The following is a 9,616-nucleotide window of genomic DNA, read 5'->3' as shown; positions in this document are numbered from 1 at the left end:
AAAATTGTCTGCAATAATAGGTAAAAGAGAGTATAGAGACTTTGGTAGTAAATAGATTTCGTATTTATTTAGCATTATATTTTATTGAAACGCTCCAAGTGCCTGTGTGGTCTACAGCAGCTGCTGTAAACAAACACATCTTTCCCGCAGGCGTGGTTGATACAAATCACGTGCCTCAAATTCCTGTTTTATGCAAACTGCATGCACAAACTGTGCACCTTTGTACACTCAGGATACCACTGCCACAATGCTAGCACATCTGTGCATGTACACGTGGGTGCGTGCGTGGGCATGCACGTACATGCGTGCGTGCGTGCGTGCGTGTGCACGTAAGAGTGCGTGCGTGCGTACGTGTACACGTACACGTGCGTGTGTGCGTGCATGTGCACGTACACGTGCGCGCGTATGCACGTACAGGTGCGTGCGTGCGTGCATGTACTCGTGCGTGCGTGCGTGTGTGTGCACGTACACATGCGTGTGTGTGCATGTACACAGAATATATGTAGTAGGCCTACATATACGTACTGAACCGAGAGCGCACGCCGCACTCGAGATTTCATAGATTTTTGTCACAAATGACCCGGTGATCTGTGACGTCACACAAACCTTTGGCTAACTACGAACTGGCTTATTGCAGCTCACGACATATCTGCTACATGAGCGGGCCGCCGCCGTCGTCGTCGCCATGTCTCGTAGACTAATGCTGCAGCTCGCGTCGCTGCCAACCGTCGCCTGTCGGCAGGCGCTCCGTCCCCGCCGCTCCCCTCTCCTGCGGGCCGCCAGTACGGCCGGCGTGTCGCCGAGTTGCTGTCCCCTGCATACGTGCAGCGTCCTCGCGCGAGGTGACGCTGAGGCGGTGCCGGAGGAGGAAGAAGTAGCCTCGGCGGCAGTGGTGATGGAGAAGGAGCGGAGTATGCCAGCTCCGGATGATCCGCTCCTGGTACGGGACTTCCTCGATCCGGCTCGCTTCATCGAAGCAGTGCGCAGCATCGGCGTCGAATTCTTCTGCGGGGTTCCCGACTCCCTGCTCAAGGTAACACGTGGCCGTGACGTATACATTACGCGACCGTATGTCACCATTTTTGCAAGAAGATTGCTTCTGATTGTGATTCCAATTACAATCGCTAAATACATCCCCAAATTCTTAGTCGATAAGATTGTTTCTAAAGTAACTGAAAATACAAAAACAAGTTTCTGGACAACTTAAATTATTGAATAATTGGACCGTGGCTCCTTTGATTCCATGTTCTGCAAGTTATATGAACGGCGACGTCGTGGTTAAAAGTGCGACGAGGTGGCTAAAATGGCGACTAGGTGGTTTTAAAATAAGAGTGACAGCGTGGTTGAAGAAGGTCAACGTCGTGGTTAAAAAGCAAAGCGTCGTAGTTAAAAATTTGTGACGTCGTGGTTGAAAAAAAGGTGACGTCGTGGTTGAAAAATGGTGACGTCGTGGTTTAGAATGGATTAAAAACACACGACACGACGGCAGTTATATAACACCGATGTGCGATGTCGTGCGCGACGTCGCATGTAGATGACCGCGGCACCGAGTAAGCTGCGCGATTGCAATTATCGAACATGATAATTTTCGTAGATCATTGTGTCGAGAAAATTTTTTGGCTAGTACTATTTACAGTGACCCATTGATTTTATGACTGGTTCGGCGAGCGCGTATTATAGCGTAACACAGATAAAGTGAAAATAAACATAAGAGTGCATCAAGAGAACACAAACTATATTAACAACTAATAATGAGGAACTGACAGTGCATCTGCTCATTATGTGTGCTCAGTATAATTATTTATGTTCTTATGCAGTGTATGTAGGATATGTTCTTAGTATATGCGCTAATTATATTTGCTGTGTAGGCCTACCTTTCACCGCCTTTCCCCGAATTATTGCCAAGCGGACGAGCATATGATGCTAAACCCCGATTTTTTTTAAATATCTATTAAATATTTTGTATCATCAACATATATGGGCCCTTTCGTGACTATAGTAGTCTGTACCCAAAACTCTCGCCGTTCATTTTTGATAATTCGTACGTTACCTGGCAGCGTAATATCCGTGTTATAGAAAATTGTAGCGCACCACTCCGACAGCGATTTAACTATTCGTTCGTCTACGTAACAAAAATGTGTCCGTCAATAAAATTTCTAGCGAATAGTAACAGGATAATATCCAAATATATATAATATTAATATTAACGGTTACATGGCACATGAGCACATTTTTTGCCGCTATTGTTCCATGGAGCATTGGCCCTACGCAGCTCCTTTGCTGAGATTTCTATAACAGTCTTTGCCCTGCAAACCTACCAGTAATGGGAGTATGTAAGAGAATTGCGGAATGTATTGCGACGCTGGTATAGCATGTGAATGAAGTAGACTCAAGTAGTGAGTGTTGTGAAGAAGTGAGTGCTACCGCGTTCCAAAAATAATCGTCTTTCTGCAAGCACATTTCCGCAACCGTTCAACGACATATTCAGGGCCGCATAGCCTGCGGGGGGCAAGAGGGGCAGCTGACCATCTAGATTTTGGAGCAAAATTTAAAAAATCAATTGTTCTATTAAAAGAGAATTGTTGTAGTCAGAATGAAGGCTGTACATGTACTCAAAAGTGCCTCAAATACCATCTCCTGCGATCTACATTTTCAAAGTTTTCGGTGGGAGGACCCCCAGACCTCCCACCTGTTTCCACCCCTCTTTTAAATCCTGGATCCGCCACTGCCCCCCCCCTAGGAATTTGCTTAGCCTACGGCTCAGGTATTGTTGTCTAACGTTGTCCTTCTTATTCCATTGTTACAGGATTTCTGCGCGTACGTGACTAGTAAGGTTGCCCGATCCAACCACGTCATCACGTGCAACGAGGGCAGCGCGGTGGCGCTGGCGGCGGGATACCACATCGCCACGGGGCGCCACGGTCTCGTCTACATGCAGAACTCGGGACTGGGCAACGCCATCAATCCATTGCTGTCGCTGGCTTCAACGGGAGTGTACAGCGTGCCGATGCTGCTGCTAGTCGGCTGGCGAGGAGAGCCAGGTAAACGCGGGAGGGGAAGCCTGGTAAAGCGGGAGGGAGCCAGGTAAACGTGGGAGGGGAAAAGCCTGGTAAAGCGGGAGGGGGAGAACCAGGTAAACGCTGGGCGAGAGTTAGATAAATCTGGTCGGGAGAGAACAAAGTAAAGCGGGGAGGGGAGAACCAGGTAAAGCGAGAGGGGGAGAACCTGGTAAACGCTGGGAGAGCGCCAGGTAAAGCGGGGAAGGGGAGAACCAGGTAAATGCGGGAGGGGGAGAACCTGGTAAATGCGGAAACGGGAGAACCAGGTAAAGCGGGAGGGGGAGAACCAGGTAAACGCGGGGGGAGAGTCATAGTCAGGAGGCTTATATGCACGTAACAGAGCCCAAATCTGCAAATTATGAAAGACATTTTTAAGGGTCAAATCTGGGTGCATATGTTCCTAAACCATGAAATTTTTGAGGAGCCCAAAAATTTGACCCCGGGAACCCCCCCCCCCTATGGGCCCGGTAAGGGACCCGAAACTGTTATTTGCCATATCTTTGCCCTTCTTTGGTCGATTTGAGCAAAGTTAGAGTCGATATGGGGGGTTTTAAACATCAAGGAATCGACTGTGCGTGGTTTGGAACCTAAACTTGTCATATATTTTATATATGTTTTTTTCAACCAAGTGGTCATGCACCAACTGAGTGTTTTATTTCCCGCGCAACGCCGGGTATCCTGCTAGCATATTTATTTATTTATTTTATTATATTATTATATTATATTATTTATTTTAATTATAATATATTTATTATTTATTTTTTTATGCTCCCATCCTCCATTTTCTTTTTGTGTTGGTTTGCACCACTGATCTCTATTATACTAACGTTAGTATACACAAACGCGGTCTAACTAAATCCGGGTCAGGTCGCAGTCGGATGTTCAGATTAGCCATTGTATGCGCTAAAGAAGACTATTTAGTGGTCATGTCCTGCAGCTTCTGGTTATTCTTACTTTGTGTTTATGGGTGGCCTGCACATTGAACAGGCTGCGCTGGACTTCATAGGCCAGCTCCTCAAAGGGATAGGGATGGATAGTATCGTCACCGCTGCCTCAATGGACACTGTGGGCCTTACTACGGCAGTATGTGATGTCAACAACATCAAGAAAGCTCAGTACGTCTTCCAAGTGTTAGCTGTGGTCTTGGCGCGGTCCATGCAGGACGCGTATGAAGCTGTTCGAGAAGATGAGGACATCACAATTCCAGGAGTGGTCAGAGTCAAAAAGCGACCCTATGTTCGGCTACTGGTATCACGTGCTGCACTACATCAAGGTAGTCCTCATGGTTGTGCGGGCCTTCAGAAGCTAACTTGAACTTGCTGATTGTGGCACTCGATTCGATTGCACCCTTATTTTTTTCGCTAGACTATACACATTATGCTCGCTGGGTCTCTGTGTTCATATACGATTTCAAGACTCTTCCAATCAAGTTCCCCACACTGCACACGGAGTTAGCGTCGGGAAATTTTGTTTTCAACACAAGAGGAAATGCATTCTCTAAGATAGCCCTGGACCAAGCACAAGAACACAACAACAACAAAATCAAATCAACGGCTGGGTACATTGATCTCGTAAATCGCGAGGACAAAGAATATCTTCGTCAGCTTGAACTCTGCCTGCCAGAAATTCACCAATATTTGTCTGCAATAGAGGGGCCTACATTGGCTCAAGGTCACAAGAAGATCACCCCTTCCTTTATCCGCAAGTTCATATCAGACTGTCGAAAAGTTCACAGTAAAATTCTTATCAATCCATTTACCTCAGAATTGTTTGGAAGACTGAATTCCTCCTATATCTTCCCAGAGGTCATTGTCGATGATGCAGGAAGGGTGTTCACAATTGGAGTGCAACAGTATGACGAGTTTCGTCGCAGTAGATTCGTCTATGGAAGTGACGATGTTATCAAATTAAAGGTAACAAGAAACATGCTAAAGCTTCCAAGCAGTGCCGATGATGTCGGATTTGAGAACCCTCGCATCAAGGTCACCCAGCAACTGTTCAACAAATTGAGAGATGCTTGCAAGAACCGTGAATCGGAGACAAAGAAACTTTTCGAGGGGGAGATAACCGGATTACCTGAGTGCTTCGTCAAAAAGAATGGATCCCTTTATCACAGTTCAAAGTCACAGATTTTGGCTGACATCACCGAAAACGCGGTTACACCAAGTCCAACAAATGTCAAAGGACTCGTTGTTGACCTTTCAGTGACCATGTGAGCGCAGGCTGCAGTCCTTCCAGAGGTGTCAACCTTCAATGAATTTGTCTCCAGGGTCCTGCAGAGCATTGAGAACACTGCCACACGCCTGGGCGCGTCTCGAATCGATATTGTAGCAGACCAGTATAACCCGTTAAGCATCAAGAGCCCCACCCGCTCGGAAAGGAAGTCCAAAGGTTCAAGGCAGCAAGTTAACTTTACTGGTGATAGCACTGTCCCGAAGGATATGTCTAAATCTTTTTTCACAGATGATCAGAACAAGACCAGACTTAATGCACTAATTGCGGAAAGCTGTGGTAACCCATCCTCCTGGTCCTGGAAGAAAGATTTCTGTGTCACTAATGGTCTTGAAAATGTTCTAACAAATGCTGGTGAAAGGACTATATACATGCAAAAGATGGAAACCCTAGAAGAGGCGGACAACAGGATGGTGTGCCATATAATTGACATGTTGGCATGTGGTTTATCGCGATTGACTGTACGGACAGTTGATTCGGACGTCATTGTCATTCTTCTCGCCTTTATGCCCCAGTTCCTTAAGATCGACCCGGACTTTGAGCTTCATGTTGATTTTAACTCTGGAAAGAACAGCAAGAACATTCATGTCAATGTTTGCTATGAGTCACTAGGGGAGGACGTCTGCCTAGCCATTCTTCCACTGCTTCACTGGCGCCGATTCTATCTGCTCTTTCTACAAGCTGACCAAGAAGATGTGGTTTTCTCAATGGAATAAGTGCTCGATGAGGGATGAACTGACAGAGGCATTTAAATAACTGAGCTGGTGCCCAGCCGAACAAGTGATCCTCAGCACAGAAAAGATACTTGTGGATTTTGTGTGCTACGTATACTCAAAGAGGGCTGTGTACCAAGATCTCAATGAACTGCGGTTCTCAATGTTCCAGGCCTCAAGTTCTGATGAGTTAAGGGACCTCCCACCTTCATTGGATTCCTTCAGACTGGCGGTACGTTGCAGCGCCTACCAGGCAGGATGGGTGTGGGGTAACACCCTCACTCAGATCCCCAGCCCTCCTCTTGAGATGTGTGGATGGAAACTCTATCAGATCCAACTCCACATTCAATGGACCACAGACGCAGCAAGACCAAACCTCGACATCGTGACTGGCATTTGTCGCAGCCGAACACTCAAGTACCAGTCATGCAAATGCGCTAAGAACAATGTTATGTGCCTTTCTTTCTGCACTTGCACCAGGAAGTGCACCAATCTCTAATTGAAGCATGTACAGGATGATATGCAGTCAGTGTGGGCTGTGTATGTAACAAGTGACCGAGGACGATTGCGGACTGTCAGTCTGTCAGATTTTTACTACGTGTACTACTACTAAGTGAAACCGAATTTCCAAGAGACAGAAAGTGTATCATATGTATCTAATAAATCCTTTGACCTCAAAATACCAGAATTGACTCTAAAGGACAAATTTAGGTTTCAAACCACGCCCAATCGATTCCTTGATGTTTAAAACCCCAAAATCGACTCTAACTTTGCTCAAATCGACCAAAGAAGGGCAAAGATATGGCAAATAACAGTTTCGGGTCCCTTAGCGGGCCCATGGGGGGGGGGAGGTTTCCGGGGTCAAATTCTTGGGCTCCTCAAAAAAATTATTAGTTCAGGAATATATGAACCCAGATTTGATACCCAAAAATGTCTGTCATAATTTTGCCAGATAAAATGTGCATAAGCCGTTCCTGACATATCAGTCGGTAAATCGCGGCGCGGTGAGAACCACGGTAAAATGCGCGGAGGGAGAGTCAGGTAAATGGCGGGCGAGATGGCCGTGAGGAAACCAGGTAAAGCGCGGGAGCGGGGAGCAGCCTGCGCTAAAAGCACGGATGGGAGCCAAGCGTAAACGCGGGGGGAGGGAGAGAACCTGGAAGGCGCAAAGGGGAGAACCAGCGGTAAATGCGGAGAAGGGGGGGCAGAACCAGGTAATCGCGGGAGAGGGAGAACCAGATTAAAGCGGAAGGGGGAGAACCTGGTAAACGCGAGAGGGGGAAAGCCAGGAAAGCGGGAGGGGGAGAACCTGTTAAACGCGAGAGGGGGAGAACCAAGTAAAGCGGGGAGGGGAGAACCAGGTAAAGCGGGGAGGGGGAGAACCAGGTAAATGCGGGAGGGGGAGAACCTGGTAAACGCGAGAGGGGGAAAGCCAGGAAAACGGGAGGGGAGAACCTGGTAAACGCGAGAGGGGAGAACCAAGTAAAGTGGGGAGGGGGAGAACCAGGTAAAGTGGGGTTGGGGAGGACCAGGTAAAGCGGGGAGGGGGAGAACCTGGTAAACGCGAGAGGGGAAAGCCAGGTAAAGCGGGGCGGGGGAGAACCAAGTAAAGCGGGGAGCGGGAGAACCAAGTAAAGCGGGGAAGGGGAGAACCAGGTAAAGCGGGAGGGAAAGAGCCAAGTAATCGTGTTGTATTCTGTTGTGGGAGTTTAGCGCTTTATCAAGAGCTAGTGTGTATATGTTAATATGATGGCAACGATCGGCAGGTAAGCGGGACGAGCCTCAGCACGCCGTACAGGGCCACGTCACGCCGGGCCTGCTCGCGTCGCTCGGAATACCTTTCCAGCCGCTCCCCGACTACCACGAGGGCGCGGTGCAGGCGCTCGAAATGGCACGCCAGCACATGATCAGGTAAGCGTGTACGAGCTCGTCCCAGCGCGGTGCGCGCGTTGACGGACCCACGATCGTCGACGCTTGGTGAGAAAAACAAATTTGTTGATCGTTCGACGAAAAATATTGTTGAACCTACTTGTCAGAATCCGAACCGGTTCTGTAGAAGAGAATATCTGCCAACAGCTGCTACAAACACGGAAATGCTCTACGTTGTACGTTGTATGATTTCGGAAGATTTAATACACCCTAAGCGCGATAAGAGGCTTTTATATTCTATTCGTCACGCGTAAGCAAAGTACCCGCCCGATGCTATATTTCTTCGCATTCTCGTTATTCTCCCGTGATCGGTTTGTTATCGCTTAGAAATCTTACGTACATTGCAGGCATGCGGCCGACGACTTTTAAATTATAACGATTTATTCGCAACTTTTGTTGCAGCGCGAAAGGTCCCTACTGCCTCCTCGTGAAGCGACAGACGTTCCTCCCGTTCCGCCTGCAGCGGCAGCAAACGTCGTTCGCGTTGACCCGCGAGGCGGCACTGCCGGCCGTCATCGACGCGCTGCGTGGTGACGAGGTGTGCGTGAGCACGAACGGCATGCTCTCGCGAGAACTCTTCGAGTACCGCGCCCGCCGCGGCCAGCCGCACAGCCGCGACTTCTACACCGTCGGATCGATGGGCCACATCGCCACGATCGCGCTTGGCATCGCTCTCTTCCACGCCAACAAGCACGTGATCTGTCTGGACGGCGACGGCTCGGTGATTATGCACATGGGGGCGCTGGCTACGGTCGGACAGCGCGACCTGCCCAACCTCAAGCACGTCGTCTTCAACAACGGCGCGCACGACTCCACCGGCGCGCAGCCGACGGACGCGGCGAACCACGACGGCTTTTCCTTCCCGAGAATCGCCGAGGCGTGCGGCTACCGGGAGACGCTGGTCGCGCGCACGGAGGAGGAGGTGAGGGAGAGCGTGGGCAAGATGCGGGCGGCACGCGGTCCCGTCATGCTCGAGGTGAAGTGTCGCGTCGGCGCGAGGAAGGATCTTGGACGACCGACGTGCACGCCGACGCAGAACAAGGCCGACCTAATGCACTACCTTCACGCGGCAAATTAATGGGACAGAAAGGACGAGCTGGCGAAGGAACAAGACCGACCTAATGCACGCCCTTCAGACGGCAAATTAATCGGAAACAAATGAGGAGCTGGCGGAGGAACAAGTCTGATCTGATGCACTACCTTCACGCGGCAAATTAATGGGAAAGAAAAAAGGAGCTGGCGGAGGAACAAGTCTGCTCTGATGCACTACTTTCACACGTCAAATTAATGGGAAAGAAAGGAGGAGCTGGCGGAGGAACATTAATGACGTATATAGTCAATAATTGTTTGACGTTGATTCGTTTTTAACGTCATGGGCAATCTCACAGGCACTTGGAACGTCTCAATAAAATAAAAAAAGGTAAATAAACACGAAATGTATTTACTACTAAAGTCTTAATGTTTCTCTACTCTAGTTCGCCTATTATTATCGATAACTTGCTGTAAATGCCGTTCAAATGCTCATCTGCAACACACAAGTACACCGCACGCACGCCCTGTGCACAAACAACAAGAATAAAAGATAGGTAGGTAAGGTAAAGTAAGGTAAAGCGGGAGGGGGAGAACCAGGTCAATGCGGGAGGGGGAGAGTCAGGTAAGGCGGGAGGGGGAGAGTCAGGTAAG

General features: G+C 48.8%; 1 protein-coding gene across 1 annotated transcript; it reads left to right on the top strand.

Annotated features, from left to right (window-relative positions):
• The first annotated feature begins 902 nt into the window (after positions 1 to 902).
• On the top strand, positions 903 to 9,272 carry LOC106817338 (phosphonopyruvate decarboxylase-like). The gene is made up of 4 exons (XM_014821997.1): positions 903 to 1,033; positions 2,807 to 3,041; positions 7,771 to 7,915; positions 8,336 to 9,272. The coding sequence occupies exons 1-4, from the start codon at positions 914 to 916 to the stop codon at positions 9,009 to 9,011; spliced, it is 1,176 nt and encodes a 391-aa protein (XP_014677483.1). The 5' UTR covers positions 903 to 913; the 3' UTR covers positions 9,012 to 9,272.
• Positions 9,273 to 9,616: the final 344 nt, after the last annotated feature.

The sequence above is a fragment of the Priapulus caudatus genome, unplaced genomic scaffold, assembly GCF_000485595.1.
Source record: "Priapulus caudatus unplaced genomic scaffold, Priapulus_caudatus-5.0.1 Scaffold1686, whole genome shotgun sequence".
NCBI classification, from domain to species: Eukaryota; Metazoa; Priapulida; class Priapulimorpha; order Priapulimorphida; family Priapulidae; genus Priapulus; species Priapulus caudatus.
Note: the sequence above shows the minus strand (reverse complement) of the source record. Positions and strands in the feature narration are given on the sequence as shown.

Excerpts from the sequence above, each read along its gene's own strand:
- LOC106817338 (XM_014821997.1), top strand. The coding sequence starts at position 914 with ATGCCAGCTCCGGATGATCCGCTCCTGGTACGGGACTTCCTCGATCCG. Across the intron at positions 3,042-7,770 it reads CGGCTGGCGAGGAGAGCCAG|GTAAGCGGGACGAGCCTCAG; the intron begins GTAAACGCGGGA and ends AACGATCGGCAG. Across the intron at positions 7,916-8,335 it reads GCACGCCAGCACATGATCAG|CGCGAAAGGTCCCTACTGCC; the intron begins GTAAGCGTGTAC and ends CTTTTGTTGCAG.